Genomic DNA, 15,163 nt, shown 5'->3' with positions numbered 1-15,163 from the left:
TTTCACCGTTTAAATCCAGATCCACCAGACGAAGCCGGAAGACATCCAGGCAGACTAATGGAGAACGCAAAACTAAAAAATTTAAGTGTCTGAATTTCAAAGATAATTCAGCTCTGAATCATTTTTCCAACAAGTCGTCTGGTATTGGGAGTATTTTCCAGCCTCCCGAAGCGTCGTTATTCAGTTTACATGACTCCCAGATGAAAGAGCGCTCTGAGCTCAGATCTGCCCCGCCATGACTCACCCTGACAGACAATTGTCCGCTGACACAACCCAGGCTGAGATCATAGCAAGAGAAGAAGAACAGAGGAGAAATGTGATCAAATGACACCAAGAAAAGCTGCAGCTGGGTGAAGAGAAGCAGCTCTGACTCTAACCACTGATCACCATTATAACATACTGGGCCACCATTATAACATACTGGGCCACCATCATGTAATGTTACATCCGTTAATGTCATTAGTTCCAGCAGTGCTGTTCCTGCTGGGCGGAAAGCCGAGCTGCAGCGATGATCACTGGAGGGCAAAAGCAGCGGCGCGACGTTCGGTTACGATGCTGAAGCAGCAGGAAGTAACTCTAATATGGTCACAAATTATTATTCATATGCGTTTAACGTACAACAGATCAAGTAAAAGATGGACACAGCTGAAATTTTCCACTCAAACTGAAGTTTCCTTCGATCACAATGAAACTTTTGTGGATGTAAAAATGATGATTTAACTGAACAGAGTTAAATTTGCATATATTGAGCCTGTTGGAGCTTAAAACATTTGCAAACTAAAACTGACCTACTTTCTGTTTGTAGAAGGTAATCCTGACTCCAAGAGTGATGGCGGATTGTTCCAGAAGGAAACCGATCACTTCACCTCACCATCGTTTTAAAACAAACATACATTCACAGTTAAAAAGCAAATCAAAACATTCATGAGAATTCAAGAATTAGAACTCCAAGCCTCCTAATTTCTGTCGTTTTCCAGCTGCAGCAGCTGAATAAAGCAACGTTTCATTCTTTAACAAGCTGCTGCTGACGGATGGATCTGCTGCTGTCGTCGAGTTTTCAGACTCTACAAACAGCTGAAGGCCAAAATGTTCAGCGCCAAATCCAGAGCACCTAAAATAAACAAATTTAATCAGAGACAGCCCAAGGCATAAGCAAACCAGGCTGCTTAGGGCCCGAACCATCAGGGGCCTCGAATAAATGTTTGAATTTAGTAAAGATTGCAGATCTAAAGTTTGAAAATAAGTTTTGGGCAATAAATCAACAATATATTTTGTGACAGACATGTGATCAATTCATCTGACAGAATATTTGCAAAGCCTTCTGGGAGACGTAGGCAGAGGAAAGGCGAGTTTGCGACTCACTCACTCTGGTTACCTAGCAACAACCTTTTGAGAAACTTGCGCAGCAGCAGTTTGCCTGGTAACTCCTGAATAAATAAAAATAAATGTAGTGAGAACTCTGGATTAAACAGTAAATGTTTGGGAGTATTTAAGATGTTTAAAACAAAAAAAAACAAAAAACTAATCCATAATTATCTATAATTGAATGATTGGAAAAACTTGTCAAGATATAAACGTTTCATGTCATGTCATTCAGCCGTCTTGATAAAACTAGTAAATTCCATTTTATGGTGTCAGCAAAGATAAATCAAGATAAGAGCAACTTTACTTTGTAAGACTGTGATCTTCATGGTTTGTTGTGTTGCCGTGGTTACAATGGAGATTCTTGGAGGTTAATCTTTATCATGTTTGAGCTTCGGTTTGTTCTCCTCCGATTGTTTCTAGTCAATTAAACTCGGCCTTCTCTTCCAGATTTCTATCAACTCTGAACTGAAACGCTGCTAATGGTGCCCTGCAGGACGAGGGGCCCCGGGCCCCTGTTTAACCTTCCACCGGCCCTTCCACCGGCCCCCGTTTACCTAAAAGGCCCTGGCTCTTCTAGGTAAAGACAAACACGGCTTCCTTTTCTCCATTTTAGGAAAGAAACTAAAAGGTTTTATCTGAGCAACTCCATAAATCCTCCTGAAGGCCCTGAAAGGCTCAGATGTTTAAAGTTTTACCTCTCAATGCGCCTTCGGTTTCCCCGAGGTTAAATATAGAAACTAAATATAGAAACTTTACTCGCCGGGATAAATGTTAGGCTGCGTCTGATGATGACTCGGCTTCCTCTACAGAATGGTCAGTTTAATATTAGATATGAACCATTTGTTTCTCTCAGCGTCCGTGTTGCTCGGGTGTCGCCTTTACCCTGCAGCAAACAAACATATGAGACCTGCTGCACAAAGTCGAGGGACTTTCCAGTTATTGATAGAATATCTGAATGACCCGTAGAGGAACAATACACAGTAATGATTCACTGTAAACTGTACAGACTTGATGCTCAGCTACGGTCCAGACCGAGTGGTGAAACATTCCCAGCACAGGAAGCAGGGATGTGCTGCATGATAAATCTACTTCCTGCATGATTGGGACTGTTACCACAGCAACATACGACCCATCTCTGCCTCGTTAACAACCTTCAGTCTGCAGAGAAACATGTCCGACCACGTTAGAGCTTTTCTAATCCAGATCCAAAGACAGTTTCCCAAAAAACAATAAAAGTCTTAGCAGAAGCTCGTCCTGCCTGGAGCCACACCCTGAACCTCAACAGGTGGGGCGGCGCTGCGCTTTGTGTCTGGACAGGAAAAGGGTTTGTCTGTTTACCTGAAGATCACTATCAGACAGAACCCGTCTGTCTGTCAGAACCGCAGTTCAGATGTTCTACAGCAGAGAGACAAAGGGTGAACAAGTCCGCACTCGTTTGGGGGAAAACAGTTAAGAAATGCACTGCAGCTGCGTAGAAAAGTGTGACTTCCTCTTTACGTTTTCCTGTTTGGATGAACGAGAAAAAGACAAACCGACCGAACCTGCGATGCTTTCAGACGACGTTAAAGAGGCAGTTTTTTAAGCTTTACGTCGTGTTACATTAGTCCCTCATCAAACAAATACCTGGAGTGTTGCCTTGCCTTTAACACACGTTTACAAAATCCTTTAATCACCATGGCAACCATTCAGTTCAGTAAAACACCTGGGTGGACCTAGCCCCGCCTTCGAGATGCAGTTCAAGTTTCTGTTATTCCCCCACTCAGCTCCTGCAGACTAGCCAGTTAGCAAACTGTTGTCTTCAGATATATATATAGATATATATATATATATATATATATATATAGGGCCTCTGTCTTTAAAAATTGGAAGGTTTCCATGGAGACTAAAGGATTTCTCAAACATGTATGAAAGAATCAAAGCAACACTTCAGGTTTGTTTATCATAAGAGAATAAAACAACATGACAGACTTTACCAGTCTATCAGCATCAAGATGGGAGCAACTTCAAGCATTCAGCATATTGAGGTGAGGAAACTTTCCCCAGAGCAGACAGAGAGTCTGATGAGATCAATAATGTAAATTCTTCATACTAATGCGCTAAATAATTTAACAACCAGCATCAGACGCACTGACAGGTGATGCCTGAGGTTCATTTAAGTGACTCCTTGTAGACAGAAACACAATAATCATAAATAAAAATATTCAGAACATTTTATCACTTTTTCAGCCATAAAATAGCAAACAGCTCAGGGCTAAATGTTTCAGAGGTTTTCTGAGACGTTTGTCAACCGAACGCAGCAGAAGGAGCTGCAGCCTCCACCCTCTACCTGCCTCTGCATATTTCACTTTCCAATGGCTTTTAAATCATTTATGAAGGCAGCCGGAGCTGCAGGGGAATGTCTGGCAGACAGCTTGAGGTTCTCCCTGCGGGAAGCGACATGTGCTACAGTTAGCCAAACAAAGCTGTGTGTGTGAGCACAGCCTTCAGGCTGAACAGGCGTGTCCCTTCAGCTGGACCCGACTCAGGGCTTCACCTGTTGCGTCGCATTCAGAGGGAAACCGGGACAGAAGCGAGCAGGAAGCCCATCCAGTCACTTCCATCACACCAGACCACTCGGCCCATTCCACAGGCCTCAAAAAAACCTCTGAGTCACCGCCGCGTCACAGCGCCATGGCAACCAAACACCAAACAGGCCGGCTAAAAGCAGCAGAGAGGAGGGAGGCGTTTCACCACACAGGCGTCAGAAGATTTGCTTCCTCTGAAAAACGGCGTCAGCGCCGAGGAGCAGAATCACAAGACAGAGGCTGAGAGCTGCTCTCTCAACACTGAGAGGAATCCGTCAGCAGCAGCTAATACCACGGCTTATCCGGCAGAAAGAAGAGTACATTTCCACCAAAGATCTCAGAAATTTAACAATTTATCTCAGAAATATTCTAGAAAAAAAAAAATTAAAAACATGGAAATTCTGGGGAAAAAAGCTCAGAAATTTGAAAATTAATCTACAATTTTTTTGTAAAAAAACAAAACAAAAAATAATAACGTGCACGTTTGACATGCACTGAAAAATTTTATGGAGAAAAAAAAAAAAAAAACATTTCTGAGCTCAAAGTTAAAAATTTACAAGAAAAAAAATCATTCTAGAAAGAGAATGGAAAATCTGAGATCAAAATGTCTAAAATGTGCCAAACATTTTAAAAAATATATTTTTGGAAAAAAAGAGCAAATTGCTGAGATTAAAAATACACAACTCAAATTTTGAGATCTCAGAAAATTTCCAGAAAGAGCACAGCAAGTCTCTGAGCTCAAAGTCGTACATTTGCAAGAAAAGTAAGTCAGAAAGTTTGTAGAAATTAATCTCCAAATAAAATCCAACATTTTTTCTCACAAATGTTCAACTTAGCTGAAAAATTTCTATATTTTTCAACAAAATTTCTGAAATTAATCTAAAACACAAAAATCAAAATTTTCAACTTTTTGAGCTCAAAAATGTCAAAGTTTTATTTTTATTATTATTTCTGACTATGTGAAAATTTATATTTTTGACACAAATTTACTTTTCCCCACTGATTCGCGCCGTTGTAAATCCAGGCCGACTTCAGGACGTCACCATGGATACAATGGAAACCCAACACAATGAGCAGCGGCTGCAGGACAAAGACGTCAGAAAGATTCATTTCCTGCAGACCTGGTGGGAAGCTCAGCTATAAACTCCTCTAGCTGCTCTGTGTCTTTTAAAGCAGAAACAGAAACTGAATCATTTTATAATCAGAAAAAGGTTTTGAAAGGGTTTGATGTTGAGAGGCTGAATGATGAAGTTTTACTCTCCAGGTAGAGAAACTGTGAGATGCTCTCAGCCAAACTCAACCTGTTTGCTGCAAAAGCTTAAAAATGTTCAAATCTCTGATTCAACACAGAGAAAATAACTGAAAACCTCCAGATCTGTCCCTGATCTGCTTTCACAGAGAAATGTCACAGATCTGTTTAAAATATGTATGAAATGAGGAAATGCTGCAAAAATGAGATGCTGTGGATTCATGAGGGCGTGCAAATAGGAAACCTGTAGTAGTTTTACTTTCTCTGACCTGAGAAAAACCCACTACAGTCAAAGTTCAGGTTATTTTTGTTTTGTTAAATCACAAATCCACAACCTTCCATTTCTTAAATAGATACAAAAGAGCACAACATAAAACCATAAATGAAGCAGCAGCTCCTCTAAGGAAAGTGAAACGTCAGCTCTAAGGCCTGGATGTCTGCAGAGCTGCAGCGTTAGCGACGCCGTGCTAACGGGACGATAACGCTCCTGATGGAGCAGGAGATAAAAATCAAGAAGAATTAAAGGAAACATTTATTCACCTAAATTCAGAGTAAAGTGTGAAATAAACAGTTGGGTCACTGCAGGCTACAATGCACACAAATACTGGTAACTTTTAGGTTACAAAATTACAACATGAACATGGAATAATTACCTCTTAATATGCACTAACTCTCTTTTAATTTAGCATTTAAATTATGAATAAGCACTTATGCATAAAAACATAATAATTAAAAACAGTTTATTTAGATGATGTCTGAGTTAACCTCCGTTAATCCCCGTCTTCAAATCTTCATAATCTCACTGAATCTGGTTTGGACTTCTGAACAGAAAATGTTTTAATATTTGGAAACTATTTTACAACCTTTTTGTTCTTTTTGTCATAGTAAAAATGTTTGAATTTAACGGAATAATGAACGAGACAAAGTGGAGAAAGTGTGTAAAATAATCTCTGAATGAAACAGGAAGTGCTTTTATTTTGATATCCTCAGCAGGAAGTGCTTCTGTAATGTAGCAGCTAGCTTAGCAGTGCCAAACTGAGGTTAGTTTATTTTGTTCTGAACTGCATTAAGTTGGAGAAACATTTATGTTGTTATGATGAAGCTACAAGGAAACATGAGCATAAAGATATACATCCCATAATAATCACTGGCTAATAACTAGCAAAATTACAACTGAATTATGCAGCATACAAGCATCGTTTCACTATTAAATTGGATACAAACTGATTCTAGGACTCGAGTCTCAGAATGTCTTATTTTGTGATTTACGTTCCTTAACTTGGAGTTTCTGAATCCTTTACAATGTTTGAGCCCCTGAAGAGAACAAGAGACTTTTGTTTTTCTGCAGCAGCAGTTTTTCCACGCTGGAGGGAAAGATCTGGCTGCTGGAATGTTTCAGACTCTGGGTCTAAATCAGAACCAGAACCACTCTGGTGGGAAAAAAAGGCAGCAGTTTAATACCGAGCTAAAACTAAAAAGCTTGATTTAAAAGCTGCATTTATCCCTGCATGACGACAGGAACTGAGCCTCAACAAGGCAGTTGGGAGGGTAAGGTGAGGCATTTTGTGCAGAAGGTGTGTCCCTCTAACAGCACAGGCCTGAGGCTCGTTAGCTAACGATTCACACAGACTCAGCAAGCAGGAATGTCATCAGGAGAGCCTGTATCAGGTCTGGCTCCCTGCAGCATTCCTGCTACAGAGGTATGCTGTTGCACCACCGCATTAGTTCAGAGCACAGGGTGTGAGCCGCAGGCAGAAAGAGCCTCGCAGTGAAAACGCAACCATCAGGTTTATTCATGCAGATCTGGAGCCAAAGATCCAGAGAAACACTCAGACCGATCCAAGGGCTGGCCGAGAAAAAGAAACTCGTCACAAAGTCTCACGTGACTTTGTAGCTGACCGCCATCTTGCTAGGGACCGTAGCCAACTGCCATTATAGTTGCTATGACAACAAAAAACAAGCCCACAAGCTTATAACGAGCTCATTCCTATCAAAGAGAACATTGCATAACAATACATTATTATATAATAAATTAATGTAATGTAAGTTACCTGTATTGTTACATTAACCAACACAAGTACAATATAACCGTTACTCGATTACAATGTTTGAGTACTCTACCCAAGTCTGTGTATTACTAAGATAAACACCAGTGATGCAAACTGAACTAGCAGAATTAGCTTAGCTAATGTAGCTTTTATGTGCTAGCAAAGACAGACAGCCTACCAGTATGTTACTAAATGTTTAAAACAAACCTCAAAGGCAGATTTGTTCAAGTGGATGAAAACTTTTCTGAAATCTTGTGTACAATATTTTTTGAAACAAAGATATATTTTCATAAAGAACAAAGATTCAGATTCAACAGAAAATGAAACATGAAACGAGCGTCAGAGGGACGGGCAGCGTTTGCTGATGAGCAACAGATGGAAAGAAACGCTAAACAACACGATGAAATAAAAAACAGTCGCCCTAAACACCAACTTATATCAATTAATCACTTTGTGCAGAACCACAAAGGAAATATTTAAGAGACAAAGATTGCCAGCTCCTCCTGCAGCGCGGCGCAGAACCGCCTCGTTACAGCCGGTTAAACTCAATCTGGAGTTACATAATCAGTGACTGGTGTCGGACTGGGAACCTGCTGGGGTTGTCACATTTTACTGGAGGATCAACTGGCACTGAAATTATCGAGATAAATGAAAATATTGTAACTGCATTTTGCAGCTAATATAAAAATGGGATAATAATGCATCTTCTGAAAGATAAATACATTTTAATTTCCAAAGAGCATCTAATATTGGAACTGGAAGACATTTTAAATATAAAAAATATAGAAACAAAACAGATAATAGATCATAAAGTCTTTGTAAACAAAATTACCCGTCAACCGGACAGAAAACAGGCAATAATTATGCAAAATAACTGCTTACTGAAGAAGATGGAAATTATTGCTCTGAGTTTGATTAATGGTGTGATTAATTGGCTGAAGTCTGGAAACCCGCCGCTCCTACCTGGCTTTCAGCTCCTTGTGCTCCTCCCGGATCTTTCCCAGCTCCAGCTGCAGCCGCGCCCGCTCCTTGGCCACCATGTCCAGCGTCTTGCGGGCGTCGGCCAGCTCCGTCTCGTACGCCGTCTTGATGCCGGACAGGTCGCGCGTGACCTCCGACTCTGACTCGGAGATGCGCAGCCGCAGCAGGGCGTTCTCAGACTCCAGGGAGCGCACCTTGTCGATGTAGACCGCCAGCCGGTCGTTGAGGTTGCACAGCTCCTCCTTCTCCTGCAGCCGGGTGATGCGGGTCGGGGAGACGGCGCTGCGGCGTTTCTGGCTTGGGGTTTCCATGGCGAGTGATGGTCAGAGGCGTAGATGTGGGGGGCTGTCTGTGGGGAAGGAGAGGGCGAGTGAATGTGAGGCAAAACGGTAACAGAGCCACCAGAGGACGGTCAGAACTGGATGGTCTAATAGAGAGTTCACACCAGCTCCGTTTAAACTGCGTTAATCAAACTCCAGTCCGTTTGACTGGAAAGTCCGGTTTGTTTGGTGTCAATTAAATTCTGATCAGAGATTTGGTCCATCGGTTTGGGTCCGGTTGAAGTGAACTCTGGTTCGGTTTGAATTCATATGAAACAAGGATTTATTTTATTATAAACGTGAAGTTTGTCAAAATCTCTTCTTTCACTGAATTTATTTTGTTTAATCAAGTCGTTTCTCCAGACCTTTACTGGTATATCAAGTGCTGCTGTTGATGGTTACCATAGCAACCAGCAGCTCCGCCCCTTTTTCTGTTCCTGCAGAATCAGTTCTGCATTTCTATTAAAATATATTTTAACATACATTTGAATCAGATTCGGTGTTTCATGAATAATTCTGCCATGTTTTGTATAGATTTTTAACGGTTTATTAATAACGTTGTGCGTTTTATTTTACTGCTGCTAAGTGGAAGAAACGGCTCGTGGCGTCTTACCAGACAAGAGAAAACTTTAGTGTGTCAACACAATATTTCAGGAGATTTAAATATATTGTATAGAAATGTTTCACCAGGGACTGCAGTTGTGATTTTATCCACAGTTAATCCCATCAGTTAGAAGCTCGTTTCTCTTCTGTTTGTTTGCATCGTTCTTATCAAATAACCTAATCTTTTAATTACAATCTGTGTAGTATTTTAGTGCAGTTTCTTAACACAAAAAAAGACAAAACTAACCTACAGATTTTCTGTTTCTCCAGTGAAAGTTGCAACCAGGCAGCATAAAATTAAAACTTCTTCCTTTCCAGAGTTTTGAATTAAAGAGAAAAAGTTGCTAATTGCTCCGTCTCTCCGGAGATCCAGAGAAAATGTTTTGCTCCAACGTTTTCTTTGAACAAAACTGGCTGCAACATCTCCAAATCCAAAACTATTTGAGCAACGAGTCATCAGAAGAGCAGCAGGATGCCCAGAAAAGGGCAGCAGGACTCAGAAAGGCTGGAGCTGGAGAAACTGATTCAACACGTATCTGAATGTCTAAACCGTGTTGGAGATATTCTCTCTGCCCGACAGAAACGCCCAGGTACAAAAACCCATCAGGGTCACTTCAGTCAGAGAAATTTTTACATTTTTCCTAGAAATTTCCTGAAATCAAAATTCCAGTTTTTTTTTTTTTTTTTGCATAAATCTACTCATTTTTCTTTCCATCTACAATTCACCATCGTACCAGTTTGAACAGACACTAAAGTAAACAAGTGAAGCCCTTGAGGCTCCGACTGCAGAGATTCACCAATAAAACGTAATAAAGGGTTTTTTATCAGCCGTTAATCCTGCAGGATCAGGAAAGATTTGGTGAATGTTAGTGGGCGGGAACGCCAAACTTCGCTATGCATCCCATCACTGCCGTCACGGCGTCTCCTGAACGTCTCCTGAACGTCTCCTGGACACGCCCACAGCAGCGGACTCACACGCCAAGGCTTTCAGGAATAACCGAGTCCAAATGAAACCCGTCCGAACAGCGAGTCACAGAAACACGTGAGGATCTTACCGTGGCGGTGAGAAAGTCCTCCCTGCAGACTGTGGAGGGGAAAAACAGGGAAGGCTTTGTAGAAGTTGTTCTGCTGCGGAGAGGAAGGATCGGCTGAAGGACGAGGTCCTGCTCTGGTGGGTGTGTGTACGCCTTTGGCTCGAGCCCTGAACTGCCTGCCTGCCTTCGCCGCAGCGCCTCTACCTACTGCTGGAGCAGGAGAGGAGGCGGGGGAGGGGAGGCCACGAGGAGGAGCCAGGAGCCGGCTCCGTCTCCCTCCTATCGCTTCCCTTCTCATTTCGCTCAGCTGACCTCAGCGGCTGGACCGAGCGGTCCGTCAATAAAACACAGTGACACTGAAACCGAGCAGCTGGAGGGAGAGGAAAATGTGCAGAAACAACCTTTAACGCGCAGGAAAAAACTGAAAAATCCTGCAGCTGACGGACAATAAAAAAAAAAAAATGACAAAACAGTTTTTTAGGAGGAGAAACTTCAGTCAAACACAATCTGGCAGGAAAATAACCTGAAGTCCAAACCTGAAGGGAAATAATCCTTAAAAACAGTTAAATAAATCCCATAATTCTCCCTGAAAGCCTAAAACATCTGACACAAACTGACCCAGCTCTTATATTTATTTCTCTGGGGTGGAGTTAATGGAGTCACAGGTCCAATCAGGTTGGGATGTAGGGAGCAACAGACGTTATTTACCTCCTCACCATGGAAAAGTGTGCGCATGAGGCCAGACGGTGGCTCCGTTTGGGCATGGGGAGTATCCCGGCCCGGCGCCACGTCGGCCTCCCAGTAACACGTCCCAGTTAGGAGCCGCTGCCCACACCAAGACCTTACCACTGGGAGCACCAGGCTGGCGGCCAAAAGGAGCTTCTGAAGAAAAAAATCTGCCCATCTTTAGATCTAGTTTATTTTTCAACAAACAAAAACTTCTAAAGTTTGTTTGTGTAGCACATTCAGGTGGTTTTAGTCAGAACTCCAGCAGCAGCATTCAGGATCAGTGACTAAAGATAAACATGGACGGGTTTCTCTAATCTCGTTTTTTTTTTAGTCCTGTAATCCTGAAAACGTTCTTCGGCTGATAGAAGGCCGACTTTCTAACCGTCTTTATTTGGATCTGAATGTTCAGGTCACATTTCATCACTACATCCAGATTTCACCCTGATTTCTCGTTTCCAGCTGTAATAACCGAGTTGACTCTCGATCGTTCCTCTTTTGCTCCAAAGGTAATAAATAGTGACGCACCGATTGCAGTTTTCTGGCCGATCCGATGTTGGCCGATACAAATTTTTTTTTTGTCAGAAATGTTGCTAAATACAGCAAGAAAGTTACTGAGTTTGTAACAGTGGGGCGACTATTAACTGCAACCATGCAGACATGACCTGGTGGGCGGGGCCAGCAGTCAAACGTCCCACTGTAGAGCAGAAGAGGACAGTAGCTTCACATATAACCACAGACTGATCATCTCCTGCTAAATGAAGGAAATCTGTGCCCATAAATTGATGCGTCCCTAATATTAGTGTTTACTTAGTGTTAAAGTTTTAGAAGAGATTGCCTGCTCTTCCTTTTCTGAACTCGTTCCATTCATATTAAAAAGTTCTCTAAAAATAATCAGTGGAGGATTTCAGGATTTATTCCACCACTGAATGAACAGCTGCTGCGCTCTGGTGCTGAACGGTCAACAGCAGACACCCGGTTCTTGTTCTGAACCCAGGAATCAACCTGACCGACTCTTTAGACGTCTGTGGATCCTCTTCCTGCCGCCAAAAAGGGGAATTTGGATGCAAAAGAATTTCAGCCTCGAAAGGAAAGTAAAACGTTTTCACATCAACTTCCACCCTGTCTAAAACCAGAGGAACGAGCTCTGCAGAACCAACGAATGTTCCTCTTTCAATCCGGCCCGGCCTGCACTCATTCATATTACAGGTTAAATATTCACAACTCCAGTCACTTCCCAAGAAACAATCTACATTTATGACCAGTCAGTTGCCTTTTCTCCGTCACTCGTGGATGTTAGTCACCCAGAAATCCAGAATGCAGCTCAACATCAAACAAATGTTACTTTGTGTTTTAGTTTCCAATGCAAATGATGATAAAACGGGGCAGGTCAGATCGCTGATGGACTCGTCTCTGATCCGATGACAGGAAGCGGCTCTCCGGTGGGAATCTGAGGAAACTCTCGTGACAAACTGCCCACATTCTGATTCACTGACTCATCTGGACCTGAAGCCTTTTCTCCTTCAATTCAGTCGGATTTCTGGAACCACATGATGGTTTCCATCTGGAGAAACTCTCAGACCGGCACACATCTGACTGCCAAGGTTGTTACAGTCAACAAGAAAATAACAAAAAACTCAGAAAACATTTCCGTTTACAGTAAAACTATAACTGAACTACATCGTCCATCTATGAAACTGAAAAACACTAAAATTATAGATAGAATTTGTTTTCATGTGTATTAATGCATTTATTAGCCTTTAGAACTGAAATTAAGTTGATTTATTTTTTCCATACAGGCGGTTTGTCAGCTGTCGGCGAATTATAGTGCTGCACTTAAAAAAAAAGTAAAATGGCGTCAGAAAAGAAAACACCGGAGTCAACTATCTATTAAACACAATCGCAATACTTTTAGTATTCTGCACCTAAAAGTAAACCGAAGTAAGAAAAAAAGACGACAAAAACAGAACTACAACTATAATAAAAACTCATCTTGTTTTGTGTTGTTTGGTTGTTTCCCATTTCGTCCTTTTTTTCTTTTTGGTTGGACTTTGAGTCTGAAATAAAGTTTCTATTTCTTAATATTTTATTAGTAAAAACCAGCAAACACTCTAAAAACTGATTAAACTCAACCAGCTTCAGGTTTTAGAAACTCAAACTGTGGAATCATTCGCTGCAGCAGATCGACAACCAAACATTTTGTCCCAAACGGATCTGTTGTTTCTACCATTTGACCTCCAACACGACGATTCACGACATCATATAAAACAATAATATACCATGAAGCTACTTATTGAGTATTTCATAACCTCAGAAACAAGAACACTTTTACCAAGCAGCCGTCCGGTCAGAACCCAGTAAAAACCCAACCAGAGGCACAGAAATGCCTCATCATCATCATCATCATCATCATCTTCACCTGGTATTAGTATTGTGCCATTGTAGATGGAGAAGAAAAGAGGAGTACATTTCCACCATAAAAAACTCACATTTTGAGAGTAATCTCAAGAATATCATACATTTTATTATTTGAGTTTCAAAATGGAAAATCTTGATTTTGAAACGGAGAAATTTACATTTATTTCTAGAAAATTTCTGAGATTAATTTGAAAAAAACAAAACAAAAAAAACAAAACAGTTTTTTCTATATACAATTGCCCTAAAATCCCATCATAGGGTTAGAACAAAGTGCAGAAAGAAAATAAGGGATTAAGTGCCAATCCAGATTATTGCATGTGACTGTTATTTACAACATCACCATAAATAAATGCAAACAGGATTGAAACCTTTTAAAGCTCAGAAACCTCCAGGTTTTTTCTAAAACACATCTGTGTTTAATCTCTTTAAACTCTTTTTTAAATGCATTTTTCTGCTTCAACAAACTTGAATAAAATAAATAGATCAGTAGCTGATCTCCGAAGAACCTGCTGGAATGCAGAAGAGGAAAATCCAACATTTAAAGTACTAAATTGATTCAAAATGTGGAAAATAATCAGCATCTGAGCGGCAAAATTGCATCAGATTTTCTTAATCCAGGCTTCAACATCCAGACACAGAAAGGAAACTGATATCTCATTCTGAGGTCAAACATCCACAGAAACAGAAACTGCTGATTAAACCATTAATGTACGCAGATATTCACTGTTTAGGGTTTACAGACTTTGTTTTACTGACTGTGTGTTAATAAAATATATTTTACTTCATCAGTGTTGCAAACTGAGCTGCTTTCTTCATCAATCATCTTCTACCTCCCAGTTTGCGCCTCTCTGGCGCCCCCTGCTGCTACATTAGCAGCTCTGAAGTAATTCAGGAACAAACAAAGCGCCACCCAGCGGCTGAATCGCTGCATGAAAACTTTTCCCCCCCTTTTCCACAGCAGGAGTCACTAAGTTCATGAACTGATTCAACTCCTTGTCTGTCTGCCTACTTTAATAAATCGACGCAGGGAGGAACAAAGCGGGAAACTTTCATGAGAAAACCAGCGCGTTGTTGAGCATCTCGCCTTACCTTCTATCTTTGCAGCTGTTTCCAACACGCCTCTGCTGTTCACGGTCTGCGCTGAGCTTTCAAAATGTCGACAAGCCGCTTAGTCATCGCTTTATCTCCTCTCTGTAGGGTGTTTTTGAACCGAACTGAGAGCTGCCGAACCGAACCGAGCCGTGTCCAGAGCGCCACCACCTGCAGATCTGCTCTCCTGATTGGTCTGCCAATCTCTGCTAATTACACTGAAACCCGCGGGCGCCCTCTGGCGGCAGCTATTAGCAGAGCACGGAAGTGAAGCAGAATTAAATCATAACATTTTAACAACTTGAGTCTGATAGGAGCTTTTAAACCTCTAAACTCCACTAAATTAAAGATTAAAATATTATTTTTTTAGATCTTTCTTTATAATAAATATATTTTCAGAGCATAACATTTTAATAAATTAGAAAATTGGTGAAATTAAGAGTTTCAGTCTTGAAAACTATTCACAGCTCTTAACATTATCAGATACTTCCGGGAAATACAAACAAATCTGAGAAATGCGTCACCTTAAACTGATCGCATGTCAGATTTTCAGCTGATATTGGAGATCAAGTTCTGTTTATTTTTAACACTTTGGCTTTTAGAAGATGCCTTTACTCTGAGGTTTCCTCATTGTCTCCTGACCAGTGGAACATCCGAGCAGATTTTAGAGATAGAAAAAAGGTAAACATCCCTGTAGAAATTAAAAACACAGCATTCCACACAGCATGATGCTGCCACCACCATGCTTCACCATGGAGATGGCATG

At 41.2% G+C, this 15,163-nt stretch overlaps 1 protein-coding gene across 2 annotated transcripts in view; it reads right to left on the bottom strand.

The window, feature by feature from the left end:
• Positions 1-14,619, bottom strand: part of LOC122831832 (lamin-A-like) — a 37,461-nt gene extending 22,842 nt beyond the window's left edge. The window contains exons 1-2 of one of the 2 annotated variants that reach the window (XM_044118337.1): positions 14,398-14,619; positions 8,190-8,556 (exon numbers count right to left, since the gene is read on the bottom strand). In XM_044118337.1, coding sequence (XP_043974272.1) covers positions 8,190-8,518 — 329 coding nt within the window. In that variant the 5' untranslated portion in view covers positions 8,519-8,556; positions 14,398-14,619. Of the gene's footprint in view, positions 1-8,189; positions 8,557-10,185; positions 10,358-14,397 lie in introns of those variants that run through there. The other variant, XM_044118338.1, reaches the window with a different exon arrangement.
• Positions 14,620-15,163: the final 544 nt, after the last annotated feature.

This window comes from Gambusia affinis, linkage group LG05 (genome assembly GCF_019740435.1).
Source record: "Gambusia affinis linkage group LG05, SWU_Gaff_1.0, whole genome shotgun sequence".
NCBI classification, from domain to species: domain Eukaryota; kingdom Metazoa; phylum Chordata; class Actinopteri; order Cyprinodontiformes; family Poeciliidae; genus Gambusia; species Gambusia affinis.
Note: the sequence above shows the minus strand (reverse complement) of the source record. Positions and strands in the feature narration are given on the sequence as shown.